Source organism: Octodon degus, unplaced genomic scaffold (genome assembly GCF_000260255.1).
Source record: "Octodon degus isolate 3935 unplaced genomic scaffold, OctDeg1.0 scaffold00163, whole genome shotgun sequence".
Taxonomy (NCBI): domain Eukaryota; kingdom Metazoa; phylum Chordata; class Mammalia; order Rodentia; family Octodontidae; genus Octodon; species Octodon degus.
Window position 1 is genome coordinate 5,875,677 of NW_004524739.1, and position 19,428 is coordinate 5,895,104.

Consider the following 19,428-nt stretch of genomic DNA (forward strand, 5'->3'; position numbering starts at 1 on the left):
ACTTGAAACAAGCTTGGCAAAGCACAGGGACCGCGGTTCGATCCCCCAGCACCACATGCCAGCCAGCCCCGCCCCCTGGTGGGCTGAACTGGCCACACACACACACACACACAATAAATAAATGTAATAAATAAAAATAAATAAATAAATAAAAAAGAATAGATAAGATCATAGGAGGGGACCATGCTGGAGAAAAGGAGTGGGTTTGTGGAAGAAGTTAAGGACTAAGAGCAGGATGGAGTCAGGATTTTCCATCAGTATTAAACTAGCCATACTAGCCAAGACAGCAAGACCCTGTCTCACAAAAATAGCAAACAATAAGCTAGGCATGGTGGCATCCTTCTATAATCCTAGAACTCAGGTGGCTGAGACAGAAGGATCACCAGGAGTTCAAGGCCATAGTCACTATATAACTCACTGGGTTACCTAGTTCAGGGCCAGCCTGGACTGCAGAGCCAGACCCTGTCTCAAAAATTTGAAACTGGGCATGGTGATATGCGTGTGCCTGTAATCCCAGCTCTTGGGAGGCTGAAAACTGGAGGATCACTACAAGTCTGATCTGTATAGTGAGACCCTGTAGACCCTGAACTAAATAAATTAAAAAAAACCAAAACCAATAATGAAAGTAAGAATCATAATGGAGAAAGTAATGGTGAGCCATAGCTGACATCTGCTAGGAATGTAAGGCCAGACCAGGTGTGAATAGCCCTGAGTGGCTTATCCTGGGGTTGTGAGTATCCTGCAAGATGGAGTCATACCATGGTCTGACATGGCTAGAAAGCCCTGTCCCTTTGGTCAGGGCTGGGGTAGAAAGTGGAATCTGCTGGCTGTGTTACTATCCTTGTCCTAGTGAGTGTCCATACCTGTATTTCTGCCCTGCGTTCTCGGGTTAGCACAAAGAGTTTTTTTTTTTTTTTGGCAGAACCGGGGACTGAACTCAGGTCTTGCCCATGCCAGGCAAGCGCTTATTCTACTGAGCCATCTCCCCGGCCCCAGCACAAAGTTTTTGGGAGGGCTGCATAACACATTAGCACTGTCAGCTTGTGAGAGTGCATCAGGCCTAAGCTGTTTCAGCTGGGAAAGGCCAGTGCTCATCCCAGCTCCAAAGTCCCTAGAGCCACATAGGATCACCATGCAGGGCCCTCCGAGCACTCACTGCCCTCCCTGTCCCCAGCTGGAGGAACACCGGACTTCTCAGAAACAGATGAAGCTCCTGCAGAAGAAGCAGAGCCAGCTGGTACAGGAGAAGGACCACCTGCGTGGAGAGCACAGCAAGGCCATCCTGGCCCGCAGCAAGCTTGAGAGCCTGTGCCGTGAGCTGCAGCGGCACAACCGCTCCCTCAAGGTAGGCCCAGGGTCAGGAGCAGCTCTGGTTTCCTTAGACATCACTGGTCTTTTCGGTATAGAAATAGATTCCCCAGTAACGTACTGACTTGGAGAAGACTGCTGTACCCATTTGATTTGTTCTTGTATTAACTACAAGTTAAAGGCTAAGGTGCTGAAGGCACCGTAAATATAGTAGCCTCACTTGGGTAGTGGGCCCTGGTGTTCATTTTCCATTGTGTAACAATTAAATTTAGCTCGCAATTGTAGAGGTTCCAATTCATACCAGGATATACCCATATTTTTTAGGCCTCTAGATGGGGACAGCCAAGCGATATGGTGGGAGCATGTACCAGAGCAAAACCATCTCATGGCTGGCATTTGAAAGGGATAGAAAGAGAACTGCGTACCATGTTTCCCTTTAAGGACACACCTTTAATTACCATAAAAACATCTAAGTCCCATCTCTTGAGTGTCCAACCACCTCCCAAGAATGCTGTGCTAGGTGCCAAATCTTTATTATATAAATTTTTATGGTACACTTAAGATCCAAACTATAAGCCAGAAGTAGTGGTGCACACCTGCAATCAGTACTCTGGGAGGTTGAGGCAGAAGGATCACAAGTTCAAGCCCAGTCTGGACAGTTTAACAGCTTAGTGAAAGTCTGTCTCAAAATAATGAATAAAACGTTCTGGGGAACATTTCATTGTGAAGGCCCTGGGTTCAGTCCCCAGTATTATTAAATAAATATCCAAACTGTAGTACCTAGTAAGCAGATACCTAGTTCTTGTTCTAGAGAAGTACCTGGCTTCTTCGCCTGATGTGCTTCTCTTAGTCTGTGGTTAAAGCCTAGTCATTGCCGTGATTTCCAGATGGTTTTTCATGACTATATCCTTAAAAGTTACATGGTTCATACAATATTTGAGTTTGTGAACATACATAATCTTTTGCGTATTTTTAGCTCATGTTATCTTTTTTTTTTTTTTTTTTGTGGAACTGGGGATTGAACTCAGGCCCTTGCGCTTGCCTGGCAAGCACTTATTTCACTGAGCCATCTCCCCAGCCCCTTAGCTCATGTTTATCTTTAAAAACATAATATAAATTAGTTTTATAAGCAGGTATTTATTTTTATTTATTTATTTTTTGCGGAACCAGGGATTGAACTCAGGCCCTTGCGCTTGCCAGGAAGCGCTTATTCCACTGAACCATCTCCCCGGCCCCTATTTATTTATTTTGCAGTACCACGGATTGTGGTACCACGGACTGAACTCAGGACCTTGCATTTGCCAGGCAGGCACTTATTCTAGATCAGACTCATAGTGATCCATCTGTTTACAGCCTCCTAAGAGGCTGGGATTACAGGAGTGTGCCACCACACTTAGTCTCAATTGCCAGCTCAATGTACCCTGGGGCTGGGGCCAGCACTGGAGGCCCAGGGATCGAACCCCTGGCCCCTGTGCCTGCTTGCAGGTGCTTTACCTTCTTTCTCTCTTTTCATTTTTCCTTTTGTCTGAGATAGGGTCTCACTATGCAGTTTAAGCTGGCCTTGAGCTCACTTTGTAGCCCAAGCTGGTCTCAAACTTGCAACAATCCTTCATCCTTCTGCCTCAGCCTCTGGAATGCTGGGATTACAGGCATGCACCACCACACCTGGCTTGGGCTGTCTCACTTTGTAACAGCATTATTAGGTAGATTAAGATACTGTACTTTAGGGTTGTTTGCCAATTTTCACTATTACATGTAGACTTGTAAACAATCTTGGTATATATTTTCATGTAGAGTAAATCCCAAGTCAAGGACTAGGTTAATGAGTATGCGAGTTTTAACTATTAAAAGATTTTTCAAGATTGCCTTTCAAGGCATACTCTTAGCAATGTCTCGTTACCTAATTTTGCACAATCCTGGATATTACTAAATTTTAACAACCTGGTAGGTAGGGAGAAAGGAAAGACAAAAGCACATCAGAATAGGACACTTAATCTGAGATCTGGAAGAATGAATAAAGATCTAAGATGCATCAGAATGGCACTTAACATATGTACATGCATTTTTCTAGAGAGAGAATCTCACAGGATGCACCGATTTACAGGGGGTGCATTAGGAATCCCACTGCATGACTGCTCCTCACTTTGGGAGCAGGGAGGCTGTTGGCAGAGACCACCTGTGACTAGTTGGGGGAGCCTTGTGCAGCTGGCTGGGGAACAGTGGATGATGTCGCTGGGGCTGGCTTCTCTGCCCAGGAAGAAGGCGTACAGCGGGCCCGGGAGGAAGAGGAGAAGCGCAAAGAGGTGACCTCGCACTTCCAGGTGACACTGAATGACATTCAGCTGCAGATGGAACAACATAACGAGCGCAATTCCAAGCTGCGCCAAGAGAATATGGAGTTGGCCGAGAGGCTCAAAAAGCTGATTGAGCAATATGAGCTGCGTGAAGAGGTAAGGTTGTTGCAGACAGGGGTTGTGAGCAGCAGACTGTGTGGCTCTGGGTGGGTGCTGGGCACCAGAGAGCTCTCTGCAGGCTTCATCCTGTCCCTTCTTCCTTGAGAAGAGTCCAATACCATCTGTCATAAATGAGGAACTGAGAAGAAACTCACCTACAGCCACACAGTCAGCAGAGCCTTGTCCCCAACAATTGAGCCAGGTATCTGTCGGAATTAGAGTTGTCCAAATTTAGAATGGTGGTATGTAAACATACTCTGTATTACATTGCAATCCAGCATGGTCTTGGTGGATCACCTCCAAATGAGACACAATATTAGGCAGTGAAATTTTGTTGTACTCACCTGTATTATAGATAGTTTTTAAAAAAAAAAAAGTTTCACAGTATTGCAGGTGAAGTTTGGCTGCTAGTTTATGACCTTTATAGAACTTGGAATTACAAGCTAGTCATGGTGAGGCACACCTATGGTCCCAGGTACTCACTCAGGACACTGACACAAAAGGACTGAAGTTCAAGCCCAGACTGAGCAATTTAACAAGGCCTTGCCTCAATAAAGATTTTTTTAGAGGACTGGGGATATAACCCAGTGGTAGGACACTCTAGCATGGCTCAATTGCCAGTACCATTAAAAGAAGATTTTTTTTTTTTTTTTTCCTTCAGAACCTGGGATTGAACTTAGGCCCTTGAGCTTGCCAGGGAAGCACTTATTCTACTGAGCCATCTCCCTGGCCCAAAAGATTTCTTAGGGCTGGGGATGTAGGTCAGCAGCATAAGTGCCTGCCTGGCAAGCGCAAAGTCCTATGTTTGATCCCCAGTACCGCAAAAAAAAGAAAAAAAGTTTTGTTTTTGTTTTTGTTCTTTTTTTTTGTTTTTTTGGTGGAACCAGGGATTGAACTCACGCCTTTGCGCTTGCCAGGCAAGTGCTTATTCTACTGAGCTCTCTCCCAGGACCCTGTCTTTGTTTTTTTTTTATTAGAGGAAGCTGGATGTAGTGACCCATGCCTACCATCCCAGCACTTGAGAGTCTGAGGCAGGAGGAATGCTGTGAGTTCGAGACCAGCCTGCATTACATAGGACAATCCTGTCTCATAAAAACAAAAATAAAATAGAAAAATTAGAGAGGAGGAGCTAAATCTGTGGACTTCAGAGCTGTCCACTGATTGCTGGCTGTTCTTAACACTTGAAAGAACAGAGTGTTGCCACCTTAGCCAGCATTGGCCACTAATCCAGGCACTTGAATCTTTGAATCCCTTGTGCTAGTCACCTGGATGTTCTGGAACTATTAGGAGGAATACAGGTACCTCACAGGACTGACAGACAACCTGCTGTGAACCAGGTCCCTTCCTAGGGCCAAAGTGAGACAGACAAGACTCTGCCTCTTGAGTTCACAGGCCAGTGTGGTGATCAGATGTGTGCAGGGCCTAAAAGGGATTCCCTGACCACCTTTTTTTTTTTTCATCTTTTGGGAACAAAGTTCCCTGTGATGTATTTGGTTTGGGAAGAATTGGTTTGGTTCTTATCTCTTAGCAGAGAGACATAAAAACTTTCTGGCCATTAGAGTGAGATACTAATTCTAAACATCTGAAGGCCCTCTTCCCCACCCCTGCCCTTTTTCTTTTTCTCTCCCCTTCTCCTTCACTGAAAGCAGAAAGGACTTGATGCTATCTGTGGAAGAGGAACAGGTTGTGGATCTAATACTAGGCCCTGTAGTTTCTTACTTACAGTTCTCCTCGGGTTTGGATGCTACCACCTGCTACTTCTGAGCCTCTGAACCTTAGACAAAGGCAACAGGACCTTTCTTCAAGAAACCTTTCCTTCTCCATCAAAAAGAGAAATCAGGGGCCAGGGAGATAGTTCAGTACAGTAGAATAAGCGCTTGCCTGGCAAGGGCCTGAGTTCAATCCCTGGTTGGGGGGGTGGTGTGTGTGAAGAAATCAGATTCCCTGTCTCAATTACTTTTCTCTCATTGCTGGGACAAAATACCTGACATCCAAAATTAAGGAGGGAAAGGTTTATTTAGCTCACAGTGGAGATTTCAGTCTATACTCGGTTGGCTCCAAGGCAGAGTGGCATGGCAGAAGGCAGCAGTTCATTACTGTGAAAACAGCAATGAGCTTGCTGGGGAGATAGCTCAGTGGTCTAAGTGCCTGACTGGCAAGCACAAGGACCCAAGTTCAATCCCCGGTACTGCATGCTGTACTAATCCCAAAACCCTGGGTGGTTCATCTCTGGACCAGATGTTTCAATGTGTTGATTGCTTGGCATCCTGGGAAATAATTCCACCCATACATCCTGGTGCTTGTCCAGGTCTGATTCTCTGGGAGAAAAAGACATGCAAAGTTAGAAAGTTGACCTTCCACGGACATAAGACCCATACCCTGTGGTGCACATGGGAGTCTAGCCCAGGGGCTGGGTAAGGTGTTCTGGTCCCCACAGTTGGAACCTCCCTGCACATGAGGGCTCCATAAGAAAAGGAGCCCCTGACAAACAGCCCCTTCCCACCCTCTTTCCTACAGCACATTGATAAAGTCTTCAAACACAAGGACCTCCAGCAGCAGTTGGTGGATGCCAAGCTCCAACAAGCCCAGGAGATGCTGAAGGAGGCAGAGGAGCGGCACCAGCGGGAGAAGGACTTTGTGAGGCTCAGGCCCCTGGGTTGGGGTTGGGAGTACAGGAATGAGGGCTGGGTTCTTGCTTAGCTTAAAGTTGAATTCATGTGGATAAAATGATTACTGTCTGAGAATGAGCGTGGTGGTGAGCACCTGTAATCTCAGCACTTGGGAGAAAGCAAGAAGATCACTACGAGTCCAGTCTGTGTAGTGAGACCCTGTAGACCCTCATTAAAAAAAAAAAAATGATTGCTGTCTGGCCAGGCCAGTCACTGCTTGCCCAGGCAGCAGTCTGAGAGCAGGTACCCTCAGTGGGTCCACTGCTTGTGGTTAAAGAGGACCTAACAGCCCACGGGGTTTCTGGGGTCATGTCTTGAAATTAGCTCCTGAAAGAGGCAGTGGAATCCCAGAGGATGTGTGAACTGATGAAGCAGCAGGAGACCCACCTGAAACAGCAGGTAAGATGGTGTGGAACTGACCCTGAGCCTCCAAAATTTCCTTCCCTGGGCCTCATTCTAAGGGATATAAAACTTAAGGTTGTAGTCTACCAAATACATGTTTTTCTAGAGGGCCAGTCAAATAGCTCAGCAGATTAAAGCACCTGCCAGCAGGTACAGGGGCCAGGGGTTCCATCCCCGGACATGGTGGCACGTGCCTGTAATCCCAGCACTTGGGAGGCTGTAAACAGGAGAGTAACTATGAGTCCAATCTAGTAGCGAGTCCCTGAACACCCTGTAGGCCTTTCCCTTTAAAAAAAAAAAAAAAATACATGTTTTTCTGGCCAGGTGTGGTGCATGCTTGTAACCCCACAAGATTGAGGCCAGCTTGGGATCTATAGTGAGTAATGGCCAGCCTGGATGCATAGCAGGACCCTGTCCAAAAACTAAATAAATTAAATAAAAATGGGTGGTGCATGGTGCATGTCTGTGATCCCAGTACTCAGGAGGCTGAAGCAGGAGGATTGCTAAGTATGAGGACAGCCTGAATGGATAGCCAGACCCTGTGTCAAAAAGTCCAAAGGTTTTCAGAAAGTGGTGTCTATAGAATTGTGTCAGAAGGCCAAGGAAAGATCAAGAGTATTGACTAGAGAAGCCCAATCTCACCTGTCGACTTCTGTCTACCACAGCTCGCCCTATACACAGAGAAGTTTGAAGAGTTCCAGAACACACTTTCCAAAAGCAGCGAGGTATTCACCACATTCAAACAGGAGATGGAAAAGGTACTATTGATCTAAGCTGGGTATGGCAGCTAGATCTCATTCAGAATTGAACGTGGGACAGCTGGGTGTGGTGGTACACACCTGTAATCCCAGCACTCGGGAGGCTGAGGCAGGAGGATCATTTCAAGTTTGAGACCAGCCTAGGCTACAAAGTGAGCTCAGGGCTAGCCTGAACTGCATAGTGAGGCTCTGTCTCAAAAAGAAAAAAAGGGGGGCTGGGGAGATGTCTCAGTAGAATAAACGCTTGCCTGGCAAGTGCAAGGACCTGAGTTCAATCCCCAGTTCCAAAAAAAAAAAAAAGTGAACTGGGGTCTGCTGTAAGGCCCCAACCCACAGTGTCTCACAGGAAGTTGTTCACAGAAAGTATGATTGCTATCAAAAAGGGGCTGGTAAGAGGGATCGCAGCTTTTTCCCCAGATAAGGGGTAGTCTCTTGTCATTGTTGATAGTGTTGGCTTTTTCTTCTTTCTTTCTTTTTTTTTTTTTTTTTTTTTTTTTGGTGTTGAGAGTCAAAGTCAGGGCCTTGTCCATGCAAAGGACACACCGTGCCCCTGAGCTCCACTCCTAGCCCAGGCGGGAACCATTTAACTTGAGACTTCCCAGGGGCAGAGTTGCACAGATATGGAAGATACAGATGCATGGACAGCTCAGCTCTGACCATTTCTTTCCACCTACCGTGTAACCCAGATGACTAAGAAGATCAAGAAACTAGAAAAAGAAACCACCATGTACCGGTCCCGGTGGGAAAGCAGCAACAAGGCCTTACTTGAGATGGCCGAGGAGGTGGGTACAGGGTGACTGGCCCTGGGCCAGGGAGACACCAGTGCTGTGTATCAGGTCCTTTCTCCTTTCTGGTAGTCAGTGATAATTGCTTGCATGAAGTGACCTAGAGTGTTCATGCATCTCTGATATCAGAAGTCTGCCATAGGAGGGGACAAACCCCATGGTAGCCTGCATGGAACCCAGGGAGAAGATGGAAGAAAGGTCTAAAGGAGTAGGAAAAACTGGGCTGCTGACAATGCATGAGGTTTGCATATAGAGCAACCCAGTAATTTGTCATTTCATGACTTGTGCTATAAGATAAAGAAACTGGTACTGGTAGAGTGACTACAGGCTTGCTGGATGTTTTAGATGTGCTGGTTTGGTGGACCTTGAGACTGGTGGCTGATGTTAGTAATCCTGTTTTACAGATGAGATAGACTCAAAAGCCTCATGCTTAGCCACCATCACCTGCTAAATGACTACAGGAATGCATTGGGTGGCCTGCAGGCCATGCCTATCTCTGTACTGCACTCCTACCCCCCAAACCCCTTAAACCAGGGCTGTTTCCTAAGAGGTTTTAACTCTAGGCTGCTCCCAGTCTTACTGAAGTGTCTCCCACCAAGTGGTGGTAAGGTGAAGAATTGCTGGGACAACCCTGAAGGCCCCATTTCTCTCCCTAGAAAACTCTGCGGGACAAAGAGCTGGAGGGTCTGCAGGTGAAAATCCAACGACTGGAGAAGCTGTGCCGGGCACTACAGACAGAGCGCAATGACTTGAACAAAAGGGTACAGGGCCTGAGTGCTGGTGGCCATAGCCCCCTCACTGACAGTGGTCCTGAGCGGAGGCCAGAGGCTGCCACTGCAGCCAAAGAGCAGAGCAGTGAGGGGCCCGGGGCTCAAGCACCCAGCTCCTCAAGGGCCCTGGAAGCTCCTGGCTGCCCAGGAACAAGCACAGAAACAACAGGGCCTCAGGAGCCCACCTCTGCCACCACCTAGGGAGCCTGGTGCTTGAGGCATGCTGGGAAGGGAGCAGCACCCCAGCCAGGCCTGGCCTGTACAAGGCTCCCACACAAAACAGCCAGTGCTGAAGTCAGGGTGTTCTGACGTGATAGGCCTCTGCACTCTGCAACTTTGGATTTTATGGGTCAGTTTTACATACATAGTGCATATGTGCAAGGCCTCGTGCATTTACATCTCTAAGTGCAGAGGGCTTGCGTTGAAGGTGGGTGTACGGATGAAGTCAGTGCTCCTCTAATCTGAAGAGTTACAGAGGAGGTGTCATCTGTAGCTGCCATCACAGTGAGCTGGAAGGGCAAGTGACTTGAACATTTCTTGCCCAATTTGAGGCTCAGACCCCTCCCAGCCCTTCAGAGCTTATGACAAGTAATATACCCAGTTCTGGATTGCACTCTGCGGTGAGCAGGGCTTGAGCAGCTTTTCTGGCTCTCACAGAGGTCGTTGCTTCTCAGCCTGGGAATGCTGTTCCTCTGCAGAGCCTCTGCATGGCACACAGAGCCTAGGGCATGGGACCTGGCGAATGTTTCACTCTGGGATGATGTGTTGGTTGGGAGCCACCGGGGCACTGCGTCCCCTGCCCTCCTGCAGTTCCAGGACCAGGCCAATGTTGCTTCTCAGTAGCCTTATCATTCACAGGTGCCTCTCTAGCCTGCACAAGTGATTGGCAAGAGATCATCCAAAGGATTCTTTCTGAAGGCATTTTGTTTTGCACGTGACAGTTCATACGAGGATTTTCTGAGGAAGAAGGATGTTGGAGTCATGGTCCTGGATGCCTAGCCTCCAGTGTTGCTCCCCCCTCACCACCCCACCTGGCTTTTTAGCCATGTTGGTGCTGAGGTTTCCTTTTTGAAAGGGAAGATCAGACTAAGAGAAAGAAGGGCTGCTAATGGCTTTGCCATGAGCTTGCCTGTGAGCCTTAGTCCTGGGAGGCCACCATAGATTCCCATTGCTACCATCTCCGTGCAGCAATTGCTGGGCTCCAGGTCCTATTGCACCCTGGGCTTTATGGTTCTTTTTCTGTTTCCTGCACCCTAAACTCACACCCCAATGTGCAGTCCTTGAGGATCGTCCCAATTCACATTTCTTCACCTCTTTGCCCAAGAAGTAAGAGTCCTCCTTGGAAATCTTCCTTTGTGGAAGCCCTCAGCTATTATCTTGACAAAACAGAATTCTGCAATACTCTGAGCCCAGGAATTCTACTTTAAAAAAAGCTGCAGATAGTCCTTTCTGTCCCACTACCTGACCTAGAACATTATCACTATGTACTGTGTGTAGCACCTCTGTGCTAAAACCCCTGTTCCACACATGGAAGGGTATTAGTCACTCTTTGGACAGAGCAGTTTTCTGGGGCAATAGAATGAGTCTTGAAAGCAGGGTTCTGCTGAGCTACTTAAGATGCCCAGCAACAGTTTGAGTGTTGAGACCCTTTTGCCATCCCTGGCTAAGACTCTTCTATGTAGAAATGTTTTGCAAGATCTTTGTCTTCCCCTCTTTGACGTCCCTTGGAATGGTTCCTTCTTCCTGCCTCAGTGAGGCCTCCCCCAGCCCTGTGCCAGGCTGAAGAACAAAAACTCAATTCCACAGGGAAGAAAAATAAATCAAGTTTTACAGTTATTTAATAATATATAGGTACAAGTTCCCTATGACCAATGTGATCATTATGTATATCTAAAATGTACTATGAAACCTAATTAATTAAAAATTAGCCCATATTATCCACACCAAAAAAAAAAATAGCACAGAGGGTTTCTTAGGCTGTGGAGGCGTAGAAAGATCCGCTTGCCCCCCTGGAGAAGTGAAAAGGCCTACAATGGCCCACATAATTGCTTGCCTCACTTCAGCTACCTCTTAAAAAGCCCTGGGGGATTTGGAACTGTTGAGTCCCAGGGTGGTAGGACAGGAAGCTTCAGTGTGCAGGTGGCCCCAGCTGGGCTCCCCATATCAGGAATGTGAGCCCCAGACCAGATAAAATGTTGGCACTCAGCTCCATCCATTTTTGTATACCCATGCCAATCTGTTCCTGGGGATCACTTTCTCTTCTATTCATTGACCAAATCTCACCAATCACTACAGCTGCTCTGCTTGTTCTGCTTTCCAAAGTCAGCTTGGGTGCTGCCCACCCTAGCGAGGTTAGGGGGAGTGGCCTATCTGTGAGTGAGAGCCAGTCTTGCTCACCCAGATGAGTCCTGTGCACATGACTTCAGTTTTAGGACCAAGAGCTGTGTTGGTTTCTTAGATTGCTAGCTTTTCCTCCAAGGACCACAGTGAGGCTCAGAGCCCAAAGCCCTAGCTCTGCTAACAGTCGTGTTCAGGACCTTGTCTAGCTGAGCTTCATGCACACCAGATTCCTAGAGGTGTCAGCAGCACTTTTTATTTGCCATTTGTTTTCCATGAGGTTTTTGGACCATGGGCTGAGCTCAGGCACTTTCTGTAAGAATGTTATTTCTGTAGTTATTTATCCCTCCTCCATCTCCATCTTGGTGGCCCTACTGAGGGTTGACCAAGAGGCCAACAGGTCTACCCTGATGGCACCTACGGAGAGGCTGAGGCCTGCCAAGCTGCTGCTCCAGCCCTCCTTCCCTGCACAGCACAGAGGTGGTGCCCCAGGACAGCCGGGCATCTGCCTGGGTGAGAGGGTTCCTCTGTTCCTGTAACTGCTTTCCTTATGGCCGCACCTGGCCACCCAAACTTGTTTAAAAGTTGTGCTGACAGCTCCCCTTCCCTTTTGGTATTCACAACAGCCAGGGACTTGATATTGATGTATTTTAAACCATATTAAATAAAGAGTCTGTTGCCTTAACATGTTTCAGTTCTAATCTCTCGTCTTTTTTTTTTTTTTTTTTTTTTTCTAAGACCAGATTTCACCATGTAGTCAGGCTGATCTTAAACACATGGTCCTGGCAATCCTCCTGCCTCAGCCTCCTGTGTGCTGGGATTACAGGCATGGGCCACCACAGTTCATAGAGGATTTTCTAAGGAAGGGGCATGTTGGAGTAATGGTCTTGGGTTCTAGCTCTGGCCTTTTGATGCGTCTGGATCCACTTGGTTCCCTCCATCATTGCTGACTTGTCTGAATCTGCTGTGAAGTGGCATGGCTGTGCCCTGCATCTTGTATCTACTAGAGTGCTGTTATGCCTTCCAGCAGTCACACAAGCGCAGCACGGGCAGATGTCTCTTACAGAAGAACGTGAAAGATGATCTGCTCAAGTAATAGATACTACTGTGGGCTTCAGGGGGCTCTCAGGCTAGGAAGAGGGGGAAGGTCCTTCAAGCACAGGCAGACCAACAGCATATGCCTTTGAGTAGAAAAAGGCCAGCAGTATAGAAAAGTAAAGATGTGTGCCTGTAATTCTCAGCCCGTAGGAACTGAGGCATGAGGATCCCAAGCTAGCTCAGCCCGGGCAACACAGGGAAACTAACAGCTCAGTGTGAAGGCTTTGGGTTCAGTCCCCAGTACCTCAAATCAACAACAACAAAAAAGGTGGTATGAGAGCAGAGGAGGGCCCTGCCTTCGACAAGGGAGAGAATGGACACCTAGGCGGCTTATTTGCCTAAAAGACAGGCAAAAATTCAGCAACTTCATGTAATTGCACAGTTCACGTGGGATGCAGGTATACAGGAGAGATAGGGTGGCAACAAGGTTGGAGACCTGAAGTTTGTACACCAAGTTAAGGATGATGAGCCCAGCCAGGCATGGTAGCACATGCCTGTAATCCTTGCACTTGGGAGGCTGAGGCAAAAAGATTGTTAAGAGTTCAAGACCAGCCTGGGCTACAAAGTGAGCTCCAGGCCAGCTGAACTGCATAGCAACATCCTGTCTCAAAAAGACAAAAATAATCAGCCAGGTGTGTTGGCACATGTCTGTGATCCCAGTACTTGAGTTCAAGTCTGAACTGTATAGCAAGACCTCATCTAGGAGAACAAAACATCTTCAGGTCAGATCTGTTGGGCAAGAAGGACCCCCTGACTCACCCAAAAAATGAACAAGTACTTTCAAGTTCCTTTGGGGTTTTGTTGGGATTTTTTGTTTTTGAGACAGGGTCTCCCTGTGTAGTTTACACTGGCCTTGAGCTTACTTTGTAGCCCAGGCTGGCCTCAAATTCATGGTAGTCCTCCTGCCTCAGCCTCCTGAGTGCTGGGATTACAGGCACGTACTGCCATGCTGGTCGGGTTTTAGGTATCTCTTGACAAGACCACACTGGCTGGCTGCTTACTCCAGTTCACTCATTGGGAAATAAGCTGAAATTTTCTTTATATGGGAGATAAACTATGGATGGCCTAGTCCAGCATCTTGTTCCGTCGGGCGTCAGTTACACACAAAGGTGGGACATGGTAGATGCCTAACAAATGCCAGAGGCAAGACAAGTGACTTTTACTGTACCCATGCAAGTCGATGTGTCCACCCACTACTTGGGGATAGTCCCAGCAGAGCTGCCCCTTCTAGCCAGGGTTGATAAACATGCTGGCCACATTGGTTCTAGTCAAAGGTCCTCTGGAAGGGGTGAGGGGATGCCACTCCAACGCCTGGAACTTGCATGCAAAGCAGCTCTGAGAATAAAACTTGGGGGCTCACCTGGTGAGATGGCTCAGTGGTGAGATGGCTAAGCTTGTTCTAAAGCACCTACTTAGAACAAGCTTAGCAAAGCACAGGGACCACGGTTCAATCCCCCAGCACCACATACCAGCCAGCCCCGCCCCGGGGGTGGGCTGAGCTGGCCACATACACACATAAATAAATAAATAAAGCATTAAAATAAAAAAAAAAGAATATGCCAGGGAAAGCAACTGAAGGTGGAAACCCCACAGCTCTCCTAGCCCCTCCACCACTTTCCGCAGGAGCCTTGGCTCCACTGTAGCAGCTCTGGTAGAAAAGGACAGGGACTTCTCTGTTGTCCTCCCTCAAAAAAGTTCTGAATTATTTCCCCTTCCCAAGCACTGTGGAGGGTGGAAATACCTAGGGAAGAGAAGCCACCCTCACCTCAGCAAGAGGGCAGGGCTGGGAAGTGTTCACCCCAGTATGAGGAGGAGGTGCTGCGTGGCTGTGTCTGCTGGGCAGCCTGGCCAAGAGTGAGCCTCTCCCGTGGCATCAGATGCTGCTCTGGGGACATGAGCTGGGAGCCGCTGTCAAGTCTTTAAATAGCTACCTCGAAGATGTGACCTTCCATGCAGCCCTGGGTGAGCCTCCTGCCCAGTGCTCGGGTTTCCCTCCTGCGCGCTGGAGTCAGGTGCCAGGCAATTGCGAGTTCTCTCTCTGACTTGGCTTTCCCCACTCCTGTTTCTACCTGGGAGGTGGGAAGGGGCCCTATCTCGTCCTCAGTGCCAGAATAGAGAACCCTGCCACCTACAGCTGTGTATGGCTGGGCACGGTGGTGCTGCCCTGGAATGACTTGACTTGCAGTAAAATGGAAGCGATGACAATGATGCTTCAGGGTTGTTATGGGGATTAAAATATATATAAAATGCCTGGGGGTGAAATGAATTATGTATTATGTACATGTACCAACTCACCATAATGAATGTAATGGTGAACTGCAAAGATGTACTAATAAAAATTAGGCAGGAAAAACTTTTATTTTAAAAGCCCTGGATACATGGTTGTCTTCTCTTGCTTCTTCCCGTTCTCACACACTTGAATGCCCCCTTTTTGCCTCTCTCTCCCGCTCTCCCCTCCTCCTTCCCCCCTCGCCCTCCCTTCCACCTCCCCTTCTCCTGACAAAGCCACCTCCATTTTGTAAGGACTGTGCTCTCCCTCCCCAACTAACCGGGGAGGGAAACACTTTTCTGAATCAGTACTACATCTCCAGCAGGCACCTTAGTGAGAGGTGGGCTGAGTGAAGAACAAGCGGAGCCACCCCTCCATCTACCTTCCAGCCGAAAGTGGCCACTTTCTCTTTAAATGCAAATCACCTCCCGCTAGCCTCGCTGCTACCCGCCTGAGTACCAGGAGGACTGCGCGGAGGGCCAGGAACTTGAGCGAGGCTTCAGCATCACCCGGGACCCCAGCCCTCCAGGTCAGTTGCCCGTGACAAAGTACAGGCGGGAGGGGACCAGATGATGCTCTGTGACACTCTGCTCCGTTTGGGAAATCCTTTCAGTGTGCAGCTCCCGGGACGGAGCGTGGGAAGCAGGTCCCTCTTACCTCAGCCGCTCTTGGCGGCGAGCTGGAGCTCTGGCTCCAATTCTAGCAAGCCCCTTGCTGGGACACACTGCTGCAGGAACATGCAAAGATGCACCCCACTCTCCCCTTCACCATGGCCCTGACCCAGACAGCACCAGCCACCTTAGTACCTGTCCTCCACCATCCCTAAGCTGGGGTCAGGCTTGGTGGCAGCAATCTGGAGTGAGACCCCTGGGAACGATCCCAGCAGACCAGGGGCTTGGGAGCAGGGCTGCACTGGAGCCAGCCAAGCAGTGCCAGCCACGGTACAGCCATTGTTGGAGGCCCAGCCTGCCAGCTGCCTAACCGCCCACCCCAGGGACTTTCTCACTGGCAAGAGTGAACAGCTAGGAGCTGTGCCAGGGAGCTTCCGGGAGTCCCTGGCATTTGTAGTTTGGAGTGAAGTAGAAGAGGGATACAGAGGGAAGGGGGAGCCCTGCCCTGCGTAGTAGCCTGGCTTCTCCTCCAAAAACTTATCAATGTGAGGGAAAGAATGCTTTACACTGAGACCTTCCCAGAGCCCCCATTCTCATCTGGTTGTTTGTCCTGCCCACAGATTGGTCAGCATTTACCAAGGTATCTGCTAAACAAAATGAGATCTAGTGAGGACACTCTTAATCCTTATCTGGGGCCCTGCCAGCTCACATCCAACCCGCCTCCTCTCCACTTCCTCTCCGGCCCCACCCTTTCGGCCACAGGGCCAGGACTGCCAGCAGCACTAGGACCAGGTGCTTCCAGGCAGCAAGGGACAGAGGGTGGGCCTTGGAAGGGCCTTTATATGCACACCCATGCACCTAGCAGCAGGCACTGGCATCTGGCCCTGTGCAGATGAGGGGACAGAGGCCCTGACATTTGTGAGAAATGCAAGTGTGCCTTTCTCTGTGGCTCTCAGGGGTTGCTGGGTGGAGGGATGACTTTCCCCCTCACTATCTTAGTGGTGTTGGTTCTTCCCCAGGCCTGAGGCTCAGCCAGCATCCAATGGATGACAAAAAGAAGAAAAGGAGTCCCAAACCCTGCCTGGCCCAGCCAGCCCAGGCGCCAAGCACACTTCGAAGGGTCCCAGTACCCACAAGCCACAGTGGCTCCTTGGCCCTGGGACTCCCTCATCTGCCATCCCCCAAGCAGCGGGCCAAGTTCAAGAGGTGCGTAAAGAAGGGAAGTTGGCAAATGGAGAGGGCCTCTGGCTCTGGGGTGTGTACCACACGGAAGAAAGCAATGAGAGGGCCTTCAGTTGCTAAGCAATAATTGACGTCTTCCCCAGCACTGGCCCCAACTGGCCCCTGACCATTCAGAGATGACTCAGCACCAGTGCCTACCCTTACATGTATTGCTGAATGCCAGGGGGGAGGGGGTGTCACTGGGATTGAACAGTGTGAGGCTGAACCTTGGAGGAGAAAATGAGCAAAGTGCCAGGAACTCCAAGCAGGAGGAAGCTGCTGGGAGCCCTGAAGAGGCAAGAATGTTCTAGGGTGGGAGACTTCCTTGGCATAAAAACCAAAGAAAGAATTTGCCTGGAAGATCTAGGAATAACAGGTGGCTGGGAACCTTGACATGTCAGTGAACAAGAGATAGTTGGAGGATATCTGGGCATACAATTTGAATTTTGTGTTTTTTTTTTAATTTTATTTATGTGTGTGTGTGTGTGTGTGTGTGTGTGTGTGGCCAGCTTAGCACACCAGGAGGTGGCCCTGGCTGGCATGTGGTGCTGGGGGATTGAACCATGGTCCCTTTGCTTTGCTAAGTTTGTTCTAAGTAGGTGCTTTAGACCACTGAGCCATCTCACCAGCCCCTACAATTTGAATTCTCTGCTGGAATTTTTTTAAATGACTGAGCATTTGTATCCAACTTTATAATATATCTATGCATGTTCCCAACAAATACAATGTGTTCTTTCTTTCTTTCTTTCTTTCTTTCTTTCTTTCTTTCTTTCTTTCTTTCTTTCTTTTTTTGGCGGAACCGGGGATTGAACTCAGGTCCTTGTGCTTGCCAGGCAAGTGCTTATTCTACTGAGCCTTTCTTTCTTTCTTTCTTTTTTTGGCGGAACCGGGGATTGAACTCAGGTCCTTGTGCTTGCCAGGCAAGTGCTTATTCTACTGAGCCATCTCCCTAGCCCCAATGTGTTTTTTCTTTTTTTTTTTTCTTTTTCTAGATGTTCTCCTGTGGCTTTGTATGCCACCTCCCTAAAGGCCTGAGGGGAGACAGCTGCAAGGGAGTGTAGCTAAAGTTTGGTGTGGGGATGAGATCAGTCGGAAATACAGCTGGAAAGGAAGGAAGGCCACACCGTCAAGGACTTCTGTGTATCCTGAGGAAATGGAAAATTCAAACGGTTTTACAATAGAAACAGGAAGATGGGGATGTGTGAGATAGCTGTGGTGGTAATAAAAAGGAATAGTTATCCCAAGTTCACTGAGGATCAAGGGAGATGAGTGACGCATCCAAAATCACAGCACAATTAGTGGGGTGCTCAGAAACTCAGGAGCCCACCAGGCATGGCAGCACACACCTGTAATCCCAGCACGTGGGAGGCTGAGGCCAGAGGCTCCCCACCACGTTTAAGGCTGGCTTGGGCTACATAGTGAACTCAAGACCACCCTGGCCTACATATCAAGACCCCATACTCAGGAGTGCCCTTGCAGGCATGGTTTGAGCTATCATTAGAGGAAAAGCTTTTTTTCTTTTCTTTTCTTTTAATCTCTTACCCCTCTACACCTCTCACTCACTCCCCTCCCTTTATCCACTGGTCCCCAGGGCAGAGCCAGAGCACACGTCAACACATGTTGCAGAGTAGATGGGGAGATGAATTAGCGCCTAGCTGCCCTTCTACCCTATGTCCACGGTCATGTCCATCCTATCTAGAGCTGGCAAGGAGAAATGCCGCCCAGTGCTGGCGGGTGGCAGTGGTGGCCCTGCAGGCACACCCCTGCAGCACTCCTTCCTGACCGAGGTGACTGATGTCTACGAGATGGAGGGGGGACTGCTGAATCTGCTCAATGACTTCCACTCCGGCAAGCTCCAGGCCTTTGGTGAGTCTTGGGCTGGGAAGAGAGGGGGCTGGATGGGGCTGGTTGTTCTGGTCTCTGGGGTACGGCTGCGGCCAGGTCCCAGCCCACTCCCAAGGCTCAGACAGACATTGTCCAGGGAAGGAATGCTCCTTCGAGCAGCTGGAGCACGTGCGAGAGATGCAAGAGAAGCTGGCCCGACTGCACTTCAGTCTGGATGTGTGTAGGGAGGAGGACGATGAGGAGGAGGAGGACGGAGTCACTGAGAGGCTTCCAGAGGAACAGAAAAAGACCATGGCCGACCGCAACCTGGACCAGCTGCTCAGCAATGTGGGTCACAAAGCTGGGGTCTTAGAGTCCTGGGGGAACCTGGGGAGGGGAGAGATACATTTTCCCAAAGCCATTCTTGGTCTCTGCTGAAAAGGAGGGGCTGCATGGATCCAAAAGCTGCGAGCCCCTCCATCCATACCAGAAGCCCCCAGAGCATGGGGAGTTCCATCCGGTCCCGACTAACAGAAACCTCCCTCTTTCTGTTGACAGCTTGAAGATCTTAGCAATTCTATGTATCCTTTTGAAGGGAACTGACAGTGTGCCTGGCTTCCAAGGACAAAGGGAGGACAAGCCCTAGAGATGGGATGAGGGCAGTTTCTTCCTCCCCACTTCTCTCCAGGGTACTCATCCTTAATCAAAATCCCCACCCTTTGCTGTCTTCTTGAATCAAAACTGGGCACAAACTGCCCCTACTTGGGTAGAGGAATATGGAAATAATTTCACAAATATTTGGGGGCAGGTGGGTGCAAGGAATACACTTAACTTACTGATCAGAATCTAAAGCAACTTCCACAAAGTCTTGTTGCAAGTACTTTAGCTGACACCAATCCCTGGCAAAGTTTATTTGGTGTTCT

General features: G+C 48.9%; 2 protein-coding genes across 2 annotated transcripts in view; both read left to right on the top strand.

Moving 5' to 3' along the window:
- The window catches only part of Txlna (taxilin alpha), a 17,721-nt gene extending 6,698 nt beyond the window's left edge, over positions 1-11,023 (top strand). Inside the window, exons 5-11 of the mRNA XM_023703008.1 lie at positions 1,175-1,345; positions 3,564-3,758; positions 6,279-6,398; positions 6,755-6,829; positions 7,498-7,590; positions 8,277-8,372; positions 9,032-11,023. Of these exons, the coding sequence (XP_023558776.1) occupies positions 1,175-1,345; positions 3,564-3,758; positions 6,279-6,398; positions 6,755-6,829; positions 7,498-7,590; positions 8,277-8,372; positions 9,032-9,346 (1,065 nt within the window). The 3' untranslated portion in view covers positions 9,347-11,023. The remainder of the gene's footprint in view (positions 1-1,174; positions 1,346-3,563; positions 3,759-6,278; positions 6,399-6,754; positions 6,830-7,497; positions 7,591-8,276; positions 8,373-9,031) is intronic.
- A 4,058-nt stretch (positions 11,024-15,081) lies between these two features.
- The window catches only part of Ccdc28b (coiled-coil domain containing 28B), a 5,105-nt gene continuing 758 nt past the window's right edge, over positions 15,082-19,428 (top strand). Inside the window, exons 1-5 of the mRNA XM_004642942.2 lie at positions 15,082-15,378; positions 16,480-16,666; positions 18,381-18,547; positions 18,663-18,853; positions 19,064-19,086. Of these exons, the coding sequence (XP_004642999.1) occupies positions 16,503-16,666; positions 18,381-18,547; positions 18,663-18,853; positions 19,064-19,086 (545 nt within the window). The 5' untranslated portion in view covers positions 15,082-15,378; positions 16,480-16,502. The remainder of the gene's footprint in view (positions 15,379-16,479; positions 16,667-18,380; positions 18,548-18,662; positions 18,854-19,063; positions 19,087-19,428) is intronic.